The sequence below is a fragment of the Pelecanus crispus genome, chromosome 15, assembly GCF_030463565.1.
Source record: "Pelecanus crispus isolate bPelCri1 chromosome 15, bPelCri1.pri, whole genome shotgun sequence".
Taxonomy (NCBI): Eukaryota; Metazoa; Chordata; class Aves; order Pelecaniformes; family Pelecanidae; genus Pelecanus; species Pelecanus crispus.
In genome coordinates this window covers 5,490,255-5,508,360 of record NC_134657.1, presented here as the reverse complement: position 1 = coordinate 5,508,360, position 18,106 = coordinate 5,490,255, and the positions used below count along the sequence as shown (strand labels likewise).

At 47.7% G+C, this 18,106-nt stretch overlaps 1 protein-coding gene across 1 annotated transcript in view; it reads left to right on the top strand.

The window, feature by feature from the left end:
* The first annotated feature begins 2,342 nt into the window (after positions 1–2,342).
* The window catches only part of TMEM201 (transmembrane protein 201), a 30,143-nt gene continuing 14,379 nt past the window's right edge, over positions 2,343–18,106 (top strand). The window contains exons 1-6 of the mRNA XM_075721520.1: positions 2,343–2,446; positions 8,855–8,975; positions 9,616–9,810; positions 11,722–11,898; positions 12,508–12,899; positions 13,372–13,575. Of these exons, the coding sequence (XP_075577635.1) occupies positions 2,343–2,446; positions 8,855–8,975; positions 9,616–9,810; positions 11,722–11,898; positions 12,508–12,899; positions 13,372–13,575 (1,193 nt within the window). The remainder of the gene's footprint in view (positions 2,447–8,854; positions 8,976–9,615; positions 9,811–11,721; positions 11,899–12,507; positions 12,900–13,371; positions 13,576–18,106) is intronic.

Below are 18,106 nucleotides of genomic sequence, written 5' to 3'. Positions count from 1 at the left end.
AGTCCTTACACTGTAAGACTGACTGCCTCCCTTGAGGTATCCATGGTTGCCTTGATATCCCTAAAAATTATCTGCATTTACTGATGGTTGTGATACATGCTTGTATTGTGATTGTGCCCTTCACCATGATTTATAGTTGTTCTGCACAAGTTCTTCATTAGCTCCTTTAAGGAGGAAACTTTTGGTAAACAACGTATCTGTGGTTGGACTGCTATTACAAATATAGTTGATAGGAAGGGAGGGACCTCTGTAGAAAAAATGGACAAGCGCTCAAGTATGGAAGTCCTAGAGGACTTGCAGGAGGGCTTGATGTGCCAAATGACTGGGTTGTTCTTCCTCCTTTCCCTATCATTTGGTCTCATAATCCCTAAATAATTGAGCTAAACAATGGAAGAGAGATGGAAAAATGGTGTCCCCCTCGCATTTATCAAGAGGAAATAGTCACTGTTATTCCATGTAATTAATGTCCATGGTTAAATCTGTGGAGATAGAAATGGAACAGTTAAGACCACAGTTAAGACAAGCTTAGAAGTACAGCTTACTTCCAGTACAAATCTCCATTTGTGGCTTTTTAAAAACATGATGTTGACACAACTTGGTTCTCCTGAATTTTAAGGAGTTCTGTCTGTTGTGCTGAGAGTGGGTTTTTTTTGTTTTGTTTAACCAGGAAAGCAGCTATGCAATTTGAGGCAGGGTCAGTCTTGTATTTTGGAGAGGTCTTGCCTCTTACCTTCATGTAAAAGCAGGGCACAACTGTCAAACCACCAACTGCTTCCAGTTCTGTAAGAACAGTGAATCCCACCCCTGCGTGCTGAGAGGGGCAGAGCGTAAATGGGTGTTACTTTGCTTTCTAGGGGAGAGCTTCTGAACAAGTCTGACCTGGGAACCGCTCCCAGCAGAGATCTGAGAGGCTTTCTGCAAAATTGTATTGTTTATCAATGTATCCAGAGAGGGGAAGTCTAGAGTGGCAGTCTTCAACTTCTGGCTCGCAGGTAACAAACTGCGCACAGAGCCCCGTGCTTTAATTCCCGCTCCACTTGCCATACTGTCCCTTGGCTGAATGCGATGTTACTTGCAGCACATGGTTTACTGGGTACAGTTGATCAGGGACCGCAAAAGGGCGATAACCTGTGCTCTAAAATCAGTGGGGAGGGTACAGCAGTGTAATTGGAGGGATCTTCCATTTTCCCCAAACAACTAGGTGGTTTGGTAGGAAAGTACATCCTGATGGAGAATCTAGTCTCTTGGAACTCCCTCTTCTTCCTCTGCCCCCGTTTCGATTCCTTCATTCTCCAAACAGCTATCCGTTTTCCTCAAAAATGCATGTTCAATTTAGCTGCCAGTTCTCTGCCTTGTTGTAGACCCCGTTCTTTCCAGTTTTCGTCTGTGCAAGCGGCCCGTGGGGGGAGATCCTCTTGGGCGGAGGTGCAGTTTTTAGGAGCCTGTCGCCAGGCTGGGGCCTGCAGCGCTGCAAGCCCCCGGCTGCCGCAGCCACCCTTGGCCGGGGCCTCTCGGTCTCTCGTTACGGCAGGGCCGGCACCCAAAAGGGCTGGAGCTGATTTTGTAAGTCCCGCGTCTAAATTTAGGAAAAGAAAGGGGGAGGGGGGGCGGGGGAAAAAAAAAAAAAAAAAAAAAGCTGGTTGAACTCGGCGCCAGGCCAGGCACGACGGGCCTCCCTCCCTCCCGCCCTCCCTGGCCAGGCCGGGCACGACGGGCCTGCCTGCCTCCTTCCCTCCTTCCCGCCCTCGCCAGGCCGGGCACGACGGGCCTGCCTGCCTGCCTGCCTCCTTGCCTCCTTCCCTCGCTCCCTCGCCAGGCCGGGCACAACGGGCCGGCCTGCCTGCCTCCCTCCCTCGCCAGGCCAGGCACGACAGGCCTCCCTCCCTCCCTCCCTCCCTCCCTCGCCAGGCCAGGCCAGGCACGACGGGCCTCCCTCCTTCCCTCCCTCCCTCGCCAGGCCAGGCCAGGCCAGGCACGACGGGCCTCCCTCCTTCCCTCCCTCCCTCGCCAGGCCAGGCCAGGCCAGGCCAGGCACGACGGGCTTCCCGCCCTCCCTCCCTCCCTACCTCCCTCCCTCCCTCGCCCGCCGGAAGGGCAGGGAGCCCGGCGGGCCGCCCCCGCGGCCACGATCTCGGCCTTTGCGGCGCTGACTCACGGCTCCGCCGCACGACTCCGGCCTTTGGCGCCGCGCTCCCCGCGCCGTGACTCACGCCGGCCGCCCCCGCCGCGGCGGAGGGGCGGAGCGGCGGCAGCGGGGAGGGGCGGCCGCCGCGCCGCGTACAAAGCGGCGGCGCCGCCGAGGTCACAGCGACGGCGGCGGCGGCCCCGTGCGGGGGAGCGGCATGGAGGGAGCCGGGGCGCTGCTGGCCCGCTGCCCCGCCGCCGGGCTGGGCGTCACCGTCTGCGCCGCCGCCGCCGGGCTGCTGCTCTGCCGCATCGTGCGGAGGTAGGGGCCGGGCCGCGCCCGGCGGGGCGGCGGACGATGGCCGGGCGGGTGCGGGCCGCGGCGGCGGGCGGGCCCCGCCTGGGGCTCGGTGTCCGGGGAGGGGGGGGGGCGGGGAGCGGCCTCGGCGGGGCGTGGAGGGCGCGGGCGGAGGCCGGGGCTCCGGGCTGGGGCTCGGCGTGGCGGTGTGCCTGTGGTGGGGCCGGGAGGCGCGCTCCCCCCATTGTCAGCCGCAGCAGAGCGGCGGGGAATGGCTGGGCACGGTTCGCCGTACCCCTCGGAAGGGCTTCGTCCCTTTGTGTGCCCGCGCTGAAGGCGAAGGGGCTGCGTGCCGCGGGGGCTGCGCCTGGAGATGTGCACCGGCCCCCCCTCCAGCCCGCCGTCGAGCGGCTGGCCTTCTTGCTGGCGGCCTTACAGCTTGCCTGGGCTCGGGGCTTTCCTCTTGTTTTCCGAAGTGATTGAGCCAGGGAAAGAGAATTTTTTTGCTTCCTGTGTTGGTTGATTTGGAGGTGAAAGCATGACTGCGGGGGGAGCGGTGGGAGAGTGCCGTGTGGTTAGTGCAGTGCTAAAACTCGGGAAGATTACATAGAAGTCCGAGTTATTAGTTAGTGACCAAAATTCTTTGGCCGTTTGTTTCTTGCGTGCAACGTTTCTGACCTTAGAACAAACTTAAACAGATCAGTTGAAAACAAGGTTTGAAAAGCATCAGGAGAGAAGTCAGGATACGGATTTCATAAAAGGAATTAAGCTTAATTTAATAGTTTTTAATCTAGCATAGCTTGAAATGAATGTAGGAATCTGTGGAATAAGAGGCACCTTAGACTGTACAACAGAACAGGCTTGAGCAGTCTGCTCATCTGTCACTGGAGTGAAAGGCACTCAGTCCCAAGGGCTCGTTACGTTAAGGTTCACTTCAGGTTTACGCTTTGAAATAGAAGCATTTTTCTACATCCACAATAAAATACTTACGGTTTGCTCTGAACAGTTGCTGTTCGTATAACCATATAAATGGTCAGTGGTATATTAGCCTATATACAAGACTTGCCATTTCTGTGGCATATTTAGGGCAGCTAAGAGATACTAGTGGCCTAAAGCAATCCCCAGTGAAGCAGGCAGCATTTCTTTGACCCAGTTGAGGCTAACGTGTCTTTTGAGGGAAGAGATTGGATTTGTTCTGCTTAAGTTCATCAAGAGGTCTCTGGAACGGAAAGCATTTCTTCCCAAGCCTTTGAAAACTGCTGGTGAGCTGTAAATATTTTCAGGAGGCGACCTTGATAATTCTTTGGGGCTACACATTTGTGTTTCTCAATACTATTCTGTTGTTACCCGATTTCTTATTTTGCCTTAGTTAAATGAATCTTCCAAAGTCATCAAGGAGGACAGCTTTATAAGGGACTGATCCAAACACAGACATGATGCTGCCTTTGCCTTTGGTGTTAATGTTATGATACAGCCTTGCTTTGCTCCATTTTCAGCGTGAATGTGCTTACATGTCTAGCAAGGTGCCTTTACCACCCCCTATAAAAAGGGAAATAAAATATATCAGAACAACCTAGCAGAAGGTGGTTCTGGAATAACTGGCAACACGTGGAGTTACACTGCTGTAACTGTGCCAGCATCTAAGACTGTGCTTTTTGTGTCAGGGAGAAGAAAGATTTTATGTCCAGATATGCACAGGAACTCCTTAAACCTTGTGAGTTTGGGCCAGATAGGAAAACTCTCATATGTTCTGTGGTCTTTCTTTCAAGATCACCGCTTGGCTACTTGCTTGTTGCATGGCATTGGAAGTCTGGTTGCGAGTTCAGTGTGCCGTAGCCACATTTCCTTCACCTTCTGTGCCCCTCCTGATTGTGAGCTACTGACTTGTCAGTACCGATACGGTGCCCCGTGAGGATCTCTTCCTTGGGACTCTTTGGGGCAGTGATGGCAGAGGCTGCTCCTCCTATAAGTAGAGTCAAGATTAGCCGTCGCTCACTCTAAAAGAGGCCGGTAGGAACTCAGGAACTGCCGTGCAGCTGGTTCATTTAGTTGAGAAGCCTGTCACAGACGCTGAGGTGGCAAAAAGAGGCACCTTTTCTGGAGCATCCTGTCCTCATAGCCGGTATTCTCCAGAGTATTAAAAGTTGCTACCTCCCTAAAGCTGCTGTTTGACAGAAGACAGCCTTTGAGGGGGACAGCACAGGGGCGGGTTATGGCTGGGGGTCTGCGTCCCTGCCTGGGTCCGCCGGGCACCTTTTTCCCTGTTAAGAAGACGCAAAGTGTGGCTCTTGGGAAAGGATAAGGCTGCATTATAACCTGTGACGCTGTACTAGAAATGCGGTCTTGCGGCTAAATCTTCAACCCTGTCTACAGCTGCTAGTTCTGAGCAAACGCATCTATGATATAGTTTGCCTGCTGGAATCTGGACGGCTGTGATGTGTTTTTTCTCATGTTAGAAAATGGGGTGTAGCATTGGGTCTGCGCTGGCAGACCCCGTTACTGACAGGGGATGGACACGGGCACAACTTGGCAGTGAGCTGCCACCCCGGAGCTTCCCTAACTGTGAGCTGATCCCGGTACCAGGTCCAGTGAGCTCCTGTCAACTCAGTCATGCTGACCTTACTGTGCCGTGGGCTTGCTCCATGCTTTGGGGCTTTGGCAGCTTGGTTTTGTCAAACTGCTGTCACATGTTGTTCTGATCAAAACAGATCTGTGCAAAAGAGCTCCTCTTCCTAGTGTGTTTTTGCTGGTATAGCCGTTTGTATAATTGCTTTGTAATCTAGTTGTGCCAGAATGAAGAGCGTTGCTTTAAATCCTTTTATTGGAGAATTGTTTTTTCTTTTAATCCTTGGCAGAGGATGAGGGTAACCCAGTGAAGAACTGCACAGCCACCTGGGGCCTCTCTTAAGAATACAGAAAACCAAACATCTTCATCCTCAGACCTAGCAGTAAAGGAGGGGGGGAATAGATGTAAATAAAAATATTTAGAAATCCAGTTTATTATTATCAGCTAACTGATTTGACCTGCGCTTATCAGGGAGACTGTTGTTCTGGCAATCTGTTAAAAGTGTGGACTTAAGCGTGACCTTAAATTTATGTATAAATGGGGAATAGTGGAGAGTTTTGGGATTTGGAAGGAACATAAATTCCTTCTTACGTTACATGAGAGACACAAACTAGTTGCTAAACGGTGTTTGTCAATGGGTATACATGCAGTCTGATTTTTGCAAGCTCTATGTACAGCACAGAAAGCTTGTTAGCAAAATAAAGGAGTCTGATAGCCTCTCACAAAGGAACATTTTCTCGTATTGTCTGAGCAGTATCAGACATTTAGGTATTGATCTCATAACTGAATTTACTTCAGGTGTGTCCCCCCAGTGTTGTCTTAAGCAAAGATCTTCTGCCTGCAAAACAGTTTGTCCAAACCTGGGAATTTTTCCTAGCTTGTTTGGGTCTGCAGGCTGCATACTGAGTTAGCACAGCAAGTCAGCTGTTAATGGAATCTCTCTGTGCAGTAATTCAATCACTTCTTGCTGCTCAGGTTTTAATTTTGCAAGGAGGTTCTTTGTCCAGCGAATCTAATTCAAGTTAATACTGTGTTAGATTATAAAGTCTGTAGGGATGATTTGCCTAGTGTTTTGCAAGGGATTGAGCACGTGGTAAATGCTTATATGGGTTTTGTGTTGTCCATCTTTTCATAACAGAATGTCTGACTTCAGAAGCAATGTGTGCTTTAGCTTATTACGTTCAGCTGCTGCCTGAATTCTGTTAAGGTATATATAGTTCCAAAGTAATTAAATCCATTTAATCCATGTTTGAGAGTCTTTCCAAGTGCAGTACTTGTTTTTTGTTTTTAAAGTCCTGCCCAGTTACTAGAAAATTAGCACCCTACCTACATGTTCTTGCCTCAAATGACCTTCCCGCTCCCCGCCCCCCCCCGCCCTTCTTTTTGCATCCACCAGGTTGGGAACTTAGGACTTTTTTTGTACCTATTTCTATGGCAACAGATTACAGGTTCACAGAAGGAAGGATTATTGCTTTTTATTCTAAATAATCCAGGATTTAGCAATTTCTTTTGCATACACTATGAGAATGAAGGGCTGCTGTTCAACCCTTGGTAGCACTTCCTCAGCCTCAAGGGTGGCAAATGGAATCCTGTTTGGAAAAGATGGGCGGGCCTCGAGCGTACTAAGGGTTTGGTCTCTGATATTGGCAAGTTCTCAAACAGGGTTTGGCATTGGTTCTTTATTTGCTTTATAGCATGCATGCTTTACTAATCTTTTTGGCCTGCGCTTTCCACTTCCCTGTTATCCATGAAATTAGTGCTTCTACCTACTCTGTCCTGTCATGGAAGTTAGAGACTGCTGGTAGGTACAGACCAGAGTGTGGCGTGTCTCATTTCCATGGGTGCCGGAGGATGGTGCCACAGTGGCGTTAGGGTGGGATTGTAGCACCTTCTACAGAACCTGGGACCTGTGCAACAGCCTGCGTCAGAGGGTGGAGTTTAGATTGTGCTTGCTATCAAAGCCTATGCTTGAGGTGCAGTTGGATTTGTATTTTGGTGGTTAACTTGCTGAAGCCTATGCACTACGTTTTCATAACTTTTACACCTAGGATAGTGAGGTGAAGCTGGCACCAACAGGTGTTGCTGTCCATCCTTCGTATGGCTGCTTTGACATGTGGTTTGCTTGGCTTTTGGACAGTGGTAGCTCATGGGTAACTTGGACTAGGTACCTAGATTTCTGTCTGGTTTAAACTTTTTTTTTGCCTGTCAGTTCCAATGGTGGTATTTTTAACTCAGATCACTTACTGTTTTGAGCCCCCTTGGCAATGAACGAAGTTGAGCAGTGAATATTGATTTTAAGAGGGGTGTGGGCGTATGCATCTATTTTGAGATGAGAATCTGTCACCCTAGTAGTTCCAGCCATTTTCTTTCAGCATCTGGCAGGGAATCCTCTGTGCACTCTGGCTTTTTAGGCTTCTTTCTGGTGCTTCGTTTCAAGCTTATTCTCATCATTAGAACTTAAACAGGAGGCCCAAGCATCGCTTGAGGGTTTGATATTTTGTGAACCAAGTTTCAAGACATGGTCTGTGGAAATGGGTGTGGGGAAGAATCTTAATTGTAGCGTCCAGCTACAAAGGTGAGGGCTGCTTAACTAAGGGGAGAACCCCCTGCCCGTTTGGTTGCAGGGTGCCATACAACATTTCTGCAGCATTCAGAAGATGTTTCTCTATAGAATATTTGTAGCAGCAGAGAATGTTTGCTAGAGCAGGAAGAAGAGAAGCTGCTCTCGACTGGTGAGCACTTTGGCTACTGTTACTTGCTTTCCAGCCCCTCAGTGAGCCTCCCTGCTCAGCTGCTTTCACCGCTGCTTCAGAAGCTGTCGAGCGGGAGGCACGCTGCTTGCTTGGTGGAGTTAGGCAGCAAACAGGGCTTAGTGGCAGCTGGGTCCATCTGTCTGCATAGCTGCCACAGCGAGTCCTTGCCTGGTCTTTGCAGGGACAGCTGCCCTCCCTTGCAGGTGTGATTGGGATGGGTTCTGGTAAACCCGGACAGCCGGGCTGTGTTGCCTTGACCTGCCAGGAACCTTTTCTTGGGTATTGCACCAACTTTTAAGACAAATGCAGACTTCTTTAGCAGGCAGGCTCAAGGGCCAGGCCACTGAAGCTCTTTGCTCAAACTTCTGCCACAACCTGTTGCAATGGGGCCATGTCACAGCTGTTTCTCTTGTAGCGACTATTGTTTTAACAGGATTGTTTTAAAAAAACCAAGGTGCTCATGGATCCAGGTCATTAGTCTTTGTCTCTTCAGTTCCAGTGCATAAAGACTGGAGAAGACATTTTGATTCCTCAGTTCCTTCTTAACGTATCTAAAGCTGTGAAGAAAGAGCTATTTACAGTGCCTGAACCTTGGGATAATTTGATATGCCCTTGTCATTGAAAAATTTTCTACCAAGCGGGGCAGATAAAATTGTAACCATGAGCCCATTTCCTAGGTTTTTGAGTACCATCACATGCAGTTCTTGTCGATCCTAACTTCTGTTTCCCAGAATCTTGTGTATTAAGCAGCAACTCTACTGCACCCTTCGTGTATATTAATGCTGCTGATGATGGAGAGGACTTGCACCCCCAAATATGCCTCTGAAAAACAGTGAAGTATTGCAAGTTTCACAAGACTGTTATTAAAGTTCTGGCATGTCCATGGTACTAGCACAAAGAGATACAAGCATCAGGCAGAAATTTATTTCTACTTTTAATAGTACATCTTTTTATTGCTAAAATGAGAGCTCTGAGTCATACCATTAAACATACTGAATGGGAAGATTGATTGTTATTCCAGCATCTCTTGCATTTCACTGTTTGAAAACCATTGCTTTCCTCTATATCAACTGAATTCAGTGTTGATGCCTGACACATTTCTTTTCCTAACAGGAAGAAGCCCACACACGTGACAGTGAACTGCTGGTTCTGCAATCAGGACACGGTAGTGCCATATGGGAATCGCAACTGCTGGGACTGCCCCAACTGTGAACAGTACAACGGGTTCCAAGAGGTACTGTGATGAATTGCTGGAAGGGTGGCTGGGACGGTGCATGCCCTGCAGAACAGTGCTTGCAGGAAAACCCTGCTCCTCATTTAAGATGATCCAGGCCCAGTGCAGATGAATATCCAGGAGTTTGACAGCTGGCAGCTCTGTGCTGAGCACCTGTGAACTCAGCAGCTGATCGCCTGATAAGTTTGAGAAAGAATCTGCTGTACTGGGATGTGCTGACAGAGAACGATAAAGACAAATTTTCCTCTCTTGCTTCAAGGGGCAGAAAAGGCCTTGACATTTTCACCAACATCTTTTAAGAATCTTTTTTTTAATATACGGAACAATTCTTCTCTGGTTTTGTGTTTTGGAACAGCTGAATTGCTTTATTTAGGGTATTAAATAACAAAGCCTGTCTTAAGCCAAAATCCACCACCACCAACTGCTGGCAATAGGTGTACAGAACAGTGGATGGGAGAGAAGATTTGAAGCATGTTGTCTCTTTTTTTTACTTATTTCTTTTGTTACGCAGGTGAATGCATGGAATGCAGAGCTCCTGACAGAGCTTGGGGGATCTTGTTATCAACCAGAGGATACCTAGCTTTGATTTTATGATCTCATGCTTGCTTTTCCTTCTGCTTCCCTTTTTGCTTCTTGTCAGAATGGAGACTACAACAAGCCCATACCTGCTCAGTACATGGAGCACCTTAACCATGTTGTGTCGGGTGCTACGACTTTCTGTGATCCTACCAAACCGCAACAGTGGGTGAGCAGCCAAATTCTGCTTTGCAAGAAATGCAACAACCATCAAACCACGAAGATCAAACAGCTGGCTTCATTCTCACCAAGGGAGGAGGTAAGTGTTGGTTAGGGACTGGCATCACAGGAGAATGTTTGTCCAAGGCATTCCATGCATGTATCTGCTGTTCCTGCTCTGTTTAATTCCTGATCTGATTAATTTGCTCTGTAATAATTTATTTTGTCTGGCTTTGCAAATGGTACCATGCTGCAGCCTAGTAATCAGGAGAGAGGAATTTTTCAGTTTGCTATGGAATGATGCTCCCGTAGTCTTCAGAAGCACTATGTGGCACTCCAGTGCAGAGAAGGTTTCTGATTAGTGTTGCAAGTTTACCTAATCTTACTCCAAAGCCAGAAGGTAATGACCTGTTCTAGATGGACACCATAAGTTGAAGCTTGAGCCCAAAACCAAGCATGCATGTGGCTGAGATCAGCTTACAACTCCAGTGCTTACCATTGATGAGCTGAGCTTGCAGGATCTGGTAGGCCCAACAGCCCACTAGTCACCTTGAAGCCTTAATAGATTTTGTTTTTCCTGAGGCCTTGGCTGTGCTGCTCTGCTTTTACTAGTGAAGTGGGAGAGGAATCTTGTGCAGCCACATCATCTCCCTGGTTAGGCATTTGTGCCTAGGAGGGCAAAGGCCTCCTAGGGGCAAAGGCAAAATTTTGCAGTTACAGCAGCAGGATTTCCTGCTGAGCAACTTCTTGGCCTTCCCATTACTTAATATGCATGGAGGATAGGATAGTGGGGTTTCTCCTTCACAGTTTTATGGCTCCCTGGAGTTTCATGCAGAGAATTTAGTGCTGCACTCCTTAGCTTTCAACCATGGTCAAGCCTTGGGGTTGTAAGACTGCGCTATAGTGGGATGCATTCATCCTCTGGGTTGCCTAATCCAGTCTGCTTTGTGTAATTGTAATGAGTTTAATCAGGATTACTGTCAGGGAACAGGTTTAAATTTGATCATGCTTAATGAGAACATCTTCGGCTGATTCCCTTTTCTCAGCTTTATTTCTAGTCCCTGCCTCTTGCCAGACTTATCCACTTGCTCAAGTAACGGCAGCCTTTGGCCCCTTTTTAGGCATTCAGTGAACTGCAGTGTCTGTGCCAGCTAAGAAACATGGGACTGTGTTATCCAACATGGTTAGATATGTGTCAGTGACAGCAGTGGCCTCTCTCAGCATTGCTGGCCCGTCCAGTAAGGGGTGAGTCTGCTGCTACTGGTCTCTCCCATGTGATTCCTTCTTGATTATGGCAGATGGAACCTATGAAAGTGCTGCAGCAAGCCCTCTGGCAGCTACAATGCATCTTTCTACTTCCCTCTCCCAAAGAAGCTGTATGCTTTTGGTACAAGGATCTTGATAGAGGCTAGGAGTGGAGATGGAAGAGCCCTAGAAGCCTCTGTGATAAGTGATATGTCCACTGTAGTGATGCTGAAAAATGTACCTTTGGCCCTACTCACTGTTTTTACAAGTGGTATTAATGATTTATGGAGCTCATCTCACCAGGGCCTTCAAACAGTGACAGCCTTCGAGTCTGGCACTGAGTTTTGGAAGGAGCTTGTATCTTTCTCCAGCGCAGTGGTGTGAAGGGGCGACAGGTCTTTTGTGCCCCCTCATTTGAGGAGGAGAAGAGCAATTCTAGTTTTTTGTCTCGTCTTCTGTGTTGAGTTCACAAGGTCTCGACAAAGACAGTAAAATTGGGCCACAGGAATTCAACATCCCAAAATTGGGCCACAGGAACCTTCTCCAACGGCTGCTTTGTCTCTTCTGGAACATGGAGGCTGGGTCAGCTGTATGTGAAGTTGGTTGTATGGCTGGCCTCCAGCTTGGTCACTGTTGAGGCCTGGTTTCAGGGGGCTGTTCCTCTGGAGACTGGAAGCATGCCTTGCTCGCTTGTCAGTAGCGAGCATGATAACTGGTGAGGGACCTGCAGTTCTCACCTACTTTTCCTCTCCTGTTCTCTCACCAGGGCAAATACGATGAGGAGATTGAGGTGTATAAGCACCATCTGGAGCAGACGTACAAGCTGTGCCGTCCATGCCAGGCTGCTGTGGAGTATTACATAAAGCACCAGAATCGGCAGCTCCGGGCGCTGCTGCTCAGCCACCATTTCAAACGCCGTGAGACAGACAAGACCTATACTCAGGTACGTGGGGGAAGAGATGAGGGAATTTAGGGGGAAGTGCAGAGAACTGGGTACCTCTGCATCTGGGTTTGCTGCTGGGAAAGGAAGGCAGCAGCCTTGGGGCGCTCTAACTCTGCGAGCTTGGGTGCGTGGCAGAAGTTTAGAAGAGCACAGGATAGTTGCCACAGATGCTCCTGATGTTAGTTCGAGGTTTTCCTCTTGCTGGTGTCATTCAGTGTAATTGCCAGAAGGTAAGGCTAATGTAATCATAAGAATAGAGTGGAAGGAAGATGGTGGGACAGGCAGAAAAGGGGAGGTAGGGAAGCCAATTTATGAATACAGTGCAGGAAACTACAGAGTACAGGGGAGGAAAAAGAAGTAAGAACAATGGGAAGTGAATTATGACCTTCTCCTTGCCTCACTGCCCTGCCTGACCTTGGCTTCTGCTCATAGTTCTGCTGTTGCTCTTTGCTAGTCTACACCATCCCATGCGGTGTCAGCCCAGTACAGAGACTTGAGCAAAACTGTCGAGTAAACCATACAGTCTGGAAGTGTTTCATAAAGCACCATTTCAAAACCTTATTACACTTCATTCAGCTTCTGACAAGGCGTTTCTCCCTTCCTCTGCAGAATTTGTGTACATCCTCCTCTTCTGCTTCCATAACCACACCAGCTCAGGTGATATTTCTGCGGTTCTTGGCCTTCCTCAGCTGTGCGTTCCTGGTTCTGATGGCTTTGTACGGGTCAGGCGACCCCTTCTCACTCAGTGCAGCAGTCCCTGCTCCTGTCTCCTCTGGTCCAGCGTCTGTTCGGAACAGGACTGGCACAAGCTTGCATGCAGACTTGGAAAATGACACTTCGGTGACGGTGGCAGGCTGGCGGGAGCTGCTCCGCCTGCTCCCAGAACAGATGGTGGAGAACCTGAGTGACGCGTGGGCTTACGGGAAGAATCACCAGATGGCTGTCGCTGTCCTTGGACTGTTCACCTGCCTGTTGGCCATGTTCTTAGCTGGGCGGATCAGGTGGGTGTCCTCTTTTCTTCTGTTTCACTTAAAGGAAAACTGCGTTATGTTGGAGATCTTTTGCCCTGTCTTGACACAGTGAGCCAGGGGGTAAACATTTGTCAGAATGGCAAACAGTACTGGGTGGCACAGTTCTCCTTGTTATTCTTTAGGTTGCCAGCTGGCTGGCTGGAGACAGCAGAGCTTGCTTTGGATCTGTGCCTTGGTTCGTTCAATTTAAACTTGAATTATTGTGAATGAAAAGCTCCCTGTGCAGCTCTGTAATCTGGTTGAGAATGGAACTGACCGATTCCAGTACTTAACACAGCAGTGGGAAGGGCTGCAGATGATATAGCCGTAGTAAGAGATAGTACATAAACTGCTCAGTCTGTGTACCCTCCCCACCTTCCCTCTCCTTCCTCAGGACCGAGGGGGTTTGTTGGTGTTTAAACTCTTACCTTGTGTCTTGTTGGGTTTCTTTTTGGCATTGCAGGCTCCGGAGAATTGATGCGTTTGCTTCAGTCTTGTGGTTTGTAGTGATGAGTCTGCATTTAGCTGAGAGGTACCTGAAGACGGAAACACCCAACTGGCTAGACACAGCCAAATTTGGCACCACATCCTTGTGCTGCTTGGTGGGCTTCACTGCAGCAGTGGCTACGCGGAAATCAACGGGCCATCGGAGATACCGGCCCCGAAGGTCAGAGCCAGAGCAGTGACGCTGGGGGAAGGAGGAAAAAAAGCCTTGTGAACTCTTTGCGACTGGTGCTTTTCTCTCCTCTTTTTATTTTCCCTTCCTCTTTTTCCTTTTTTTTTTTTTTAAATTAGATTAGCAGTGAAGATCTTTCTTCCTTTATATTTTTTTTTTTCCTTTTTTTCCACATCCTTGCTTCCCACTGTGCTAGCTGCTTGGAGCATTTCCACTGCTGGTGCTAGCCAAGGAAGCTACTTCTGCTGTCTCCATTCTCCCTTCCTCCTGAATCCTACGTCAGCAGTGCAAATACCCAACTTCCCCAAAGCCAGTTCTTCCAGCAGCTGCTTCACAAACTGCTCCATAAATGCAGCCTACTCCCCATTCTGCTCCTCCAGCCAAAGAGATTCGGGCTTCTCCTGTCCGTCCTTAGCCAGTCACAGAGGAATCCTCTGCCTTGATCCTCCATGGGGCCCGGGCTGCCTTCAGTTTTCTAATGGTGCTGGTCATTTTAATTTCGAACTGATGGGAACTTGCCTCTGGATTCTGAGTCCTCAAAACGTGTGCTGTAGTAACACTGCATGGTGTACAGGCATGCGAGGAGGGGACCATGTGTGGTCCATAACCTGGTTCTTCTTGCCTTCCACTGTGTAGCATCACTTAACTGCATGCTCTCTCGCTCTGCCATTCTCCTACAACTCCTATTTTAAATGGAGAGGCGTCCTTAAGTGCTTTTGACTGGAACTTCAATTATTTATTTAAAAGGGTGCTTTAAAAGGTTATGTAGCTCAGGGTGTCTTGATTGAATATCTGAAAGCATTTGGTTGTTTTAGGCTAAATTTTCAAATCTACCGGTGGCTGATGCTTTCTATGCCGGTTTTCTTTGGGTTTTTTACCCACCACCCCCACCACCCCCCGAGAAGTATCTGTGTAAAAGCACAACTGGATAAAAATGCGTATGTTGTTCCACTCCTGTAGCCTTAGGTAGAGAAGAAATACGGGACTAACAACCACATGCTATGGTATATGATCAGCTTTCATTGTACATTACTACTTATTCAGTCAATGTTTTCCTGATCGTTGAGAACACAGATTAGGAGGATGCGCTGTAGGAAGGGGTGGGAGCCTCTGCTGTGGGACCACATGGTAATAGAGATGGATTTTTCTTGTTACTTAGAGGGGTTCTTTTTTGAAGTCTGGCATTGGTGCTAATGCTGCTGAAGAAAGGGGTCTGGAAATTGTGACTTTGAGCTGAGTGCCTGCCAGTCCTCCGCTGAAAGCTGGGATGACTGGATGTTACTGTGTGGGGAGGAAGGAGCTTTCAGCTGCTTGGATTTTTGTAGGATTAACTTGTTGGGGCCTCTTAGGATAAGCAGGCTGATTATGCTGCGCTGTTTTTTGCAAGGCACTCCACTGAGTTTCTCATTCAGATTTGGGTCTTTCAAGAGGTAATAGCATTGCTACAGAAGGTCTGCTATGTTCTCTTGGAACTTGCCACACTAATAGTCTGGTATAAGTTAATTGGGTGTCTTGATCTCTGTGTATAAACTCTAAAATAATCAGAATGGAGCTCTCACTATGAAGTATCTGCATCTCCTGCTGAAAGAATCAGACGCTGCTGGATGCTGCAGATGCTGGTGAAATTATACAAGCTTTTTTAAACGAAACAAAAGATTTTTTTATAGTTACTGTTCTTCAAACCGGTATTCATTGTGAAAGCAGAAAGGTAGCACTAACAAAAGCTCTGTAGAGATTCGTTAACAACAAGCCAAGCGTGCCATGGGAAGGTACAGCTCCCGGCTGAAGGACCGTGTGCCTGTAACTTAACAACTGGCATGGGAAGGGGACGCGCAAACCTGTTCCCCATCTGTGCTCTCCTTTAGAAATTTTTCTGGTGCCTTCAGATAACTGTAATATCCACCTCCAAGCAAACAGAATACCTTTCTCCTTTCTGGTGCTTGTGAACAATGCTGCTCTGAGGGTTGTTCACTTACTTGTCTACAAAAGGAACCCAGCATCTGCAAAGTCTGGTTCTGCTCTTCCGTGTTCCTGTCGTTTATCAATCCTGACCCAAACCCTTTGTCTTCCAGCTCACAGTCACAGGTTGTTTCTTGTTCCAACCTCAGACTTTCAAAGTGCGAAATAATAACCGTTATGTCCCATTTTCCACTAGGACACCTTATTGAATTTAGAGAATTGTTTCAAACTAAATACTCCAAGAAGCCATGTGACTTCATCAAAACAGTAAAAAAAGCCAGCAGAAGTGTGCAGGGTCCTCGGTGCTGGGTTAGACTTTCACAGTCGCTTTGGTGCCTCTTTCCTACTCTCCACTAGGAGATTTAGTAGGAAACGTTCCTTAAAAATCCAGTCTTTTTTCTGTACCTGTCAGCCTGTTGGAGCAGGGAGCCATGTTAAGACAGATGGTAGTAGGCCGGTGAAAGGACAGGAAGTGGCAGGGAGAAAGTGGGGGACAGTTTTGTGTATGGATGTGCTATCACCGTCTGCTCAGCTTTCCTTTCACTGCAGCGATGGCCATAATGTTTTCCCCCCCGGAAAGCTCCCCGCTGCAGCGGCCCTTCCAACACTGTTGCTCTGCAGCCCATCTGCTGTTAAAAGTGGGGTGGACAAAGCCACCTGATGACAAGGACACTGGAACCAAATCCAGTGCCAGCTCTGCCGTTCTCTAAACAAGCTGCACAGAAGACCCAGGAAACCTTGAGCTATTATCTCCATTAAGGGAAATAAGACATCTAGACTTTTTTTTTTTTTTTTCTTCCTCCCTTCTTCCTGCTTCAGTACTTTCAAGTTTTCCCCATAAAGTTAAATGTAGGAAGAGACTGATTTAGCTGGGATTGTCTTCAGCACTTACCTATAGAAGTTGGATTGAAAGTTCCTGATACCTTCTAGCACGTGAGCTTGCAGCCACCTGGCGTGGCAGAGGCGAGCAGTTCCTCGTGCTGCTCTGCTGTCAGTGTGCCCAAGGGATGGGAGGAATCTCGCGTTTAGAAGGATAGAAGGAGGAGGGGAGTGAGCAGCTGACAGACTGTTAAAATGTGTGGGGGTGGTCATGGTAATGTCATGCCTGATTTGTAATGGCAATATCCTTTCTTTTTTTAATAAAAATAAAATGAATCTGTCCAAATTTTCTTGCCCAGTAGCAAGGAAACTAAGTGGCAGCCTCTAAAGGTGCCATCTTCAAAACATCTTCAGATGTTTTGCTTTCAGGAGCTGAAAGTCAAGGCTGTATTAAGTTTCACTTAGTCCTGTTTCACATGGCCTCCTATCTCTTCTGAGCAGCTGTTTTCCTCCCTTCTTTTTAGCAGCACTTTTGGTTTTTTCCTTTCAATTTAAACATGCCGCATCTTTGAGCCCCCTGGGGTCTGGCACCTTTTATGATATTTTGCTGTTAAGTGTTACGTTGTTTTCCTGTGCCTGATCTTTTCTTTTATTCTCCTGTCTTCTTCCCTGTGTGGTGCTGTGATGGGATGGGGGGGATGCACGCTAGGTATCAGGAAGAGGCATTTGGTAGAACTGTGGGGAGGAGCGGGGTTTACACTGTGAAGCCTGAATAATACTGTTAAGAAATATTTTAGCTCTGTTTGCACAGCAAGTGCAAATCTATACTGAAGGAGTTTAAAATCTTTTAATCTGAGAGATATGTTAACTGCAATTGACATGCAAGCAAGAAATCCATTTGTCTTCACTTTATGCAGATTAATACAAATGAAGTATGTTTACAAGTTGCACTAATGTTATATATCAGAACATCGGAAAGCTACTTCCTTGTATAGCCAAGCTGTACAGCTGAAGCCCTGGTCTCTGTGGTGCTGTGTCCACAACTTATAATTGAAGAACTTTTGAACTCATAATTGGAAAAATTTCAAAGGCGAAACAAAATAACAAAACACATAATCGAAGCGTGGTTCAATTTTAATGCCAAAGAAGCTTTTGTCTTTGCTCAGGTGTCAGCTGATTTTCTCACTTCTTGGTGCCTCAGCATGTCTGTGCTGCTGCTTCTTCTAAAACAACAAAAAACCTCAGAGCCTCAAAACCAAACTTGCAGCAATTGAATTTTTGGGCTTTTAGAGACTCTGATGCTGACAGTCTCCTCTCTTTCTGCTTGTCTCACGTGCTTTTGCTGGTGATAGAGGATGGTTGATCTTTTGGAGGAGAGGGAAGAAAGGAGGAGAAAGGTGTTTTTTCCAGAGGTGTTCTGATTTATAAACTGCTGGCATTCGAGCTGTACCAATTGTGTCTCCTTAGACAAGTAGGCCTGAAGAAGATCGGTTAGCAGTATTTTACTGTTGGCTATTTCTGGAAAAAAAACAATAGTTAAACCACCACTGCCTTTACTGAGACTGTTCCTGCAATACCCGATTTCAATGCCAAATAGACTATTCTGAACACTATGCCGTGCTGTAGGTTCTGTATGGAAGGTGCTTTGCCAACTTTGCATTTTTCACTTGAGGTTCAGTTAGGAAATAGCTCAGCAGTTAGATATGCCATCTCACTCCGCCTGGTTGCTTCCCCCACAGTGAGT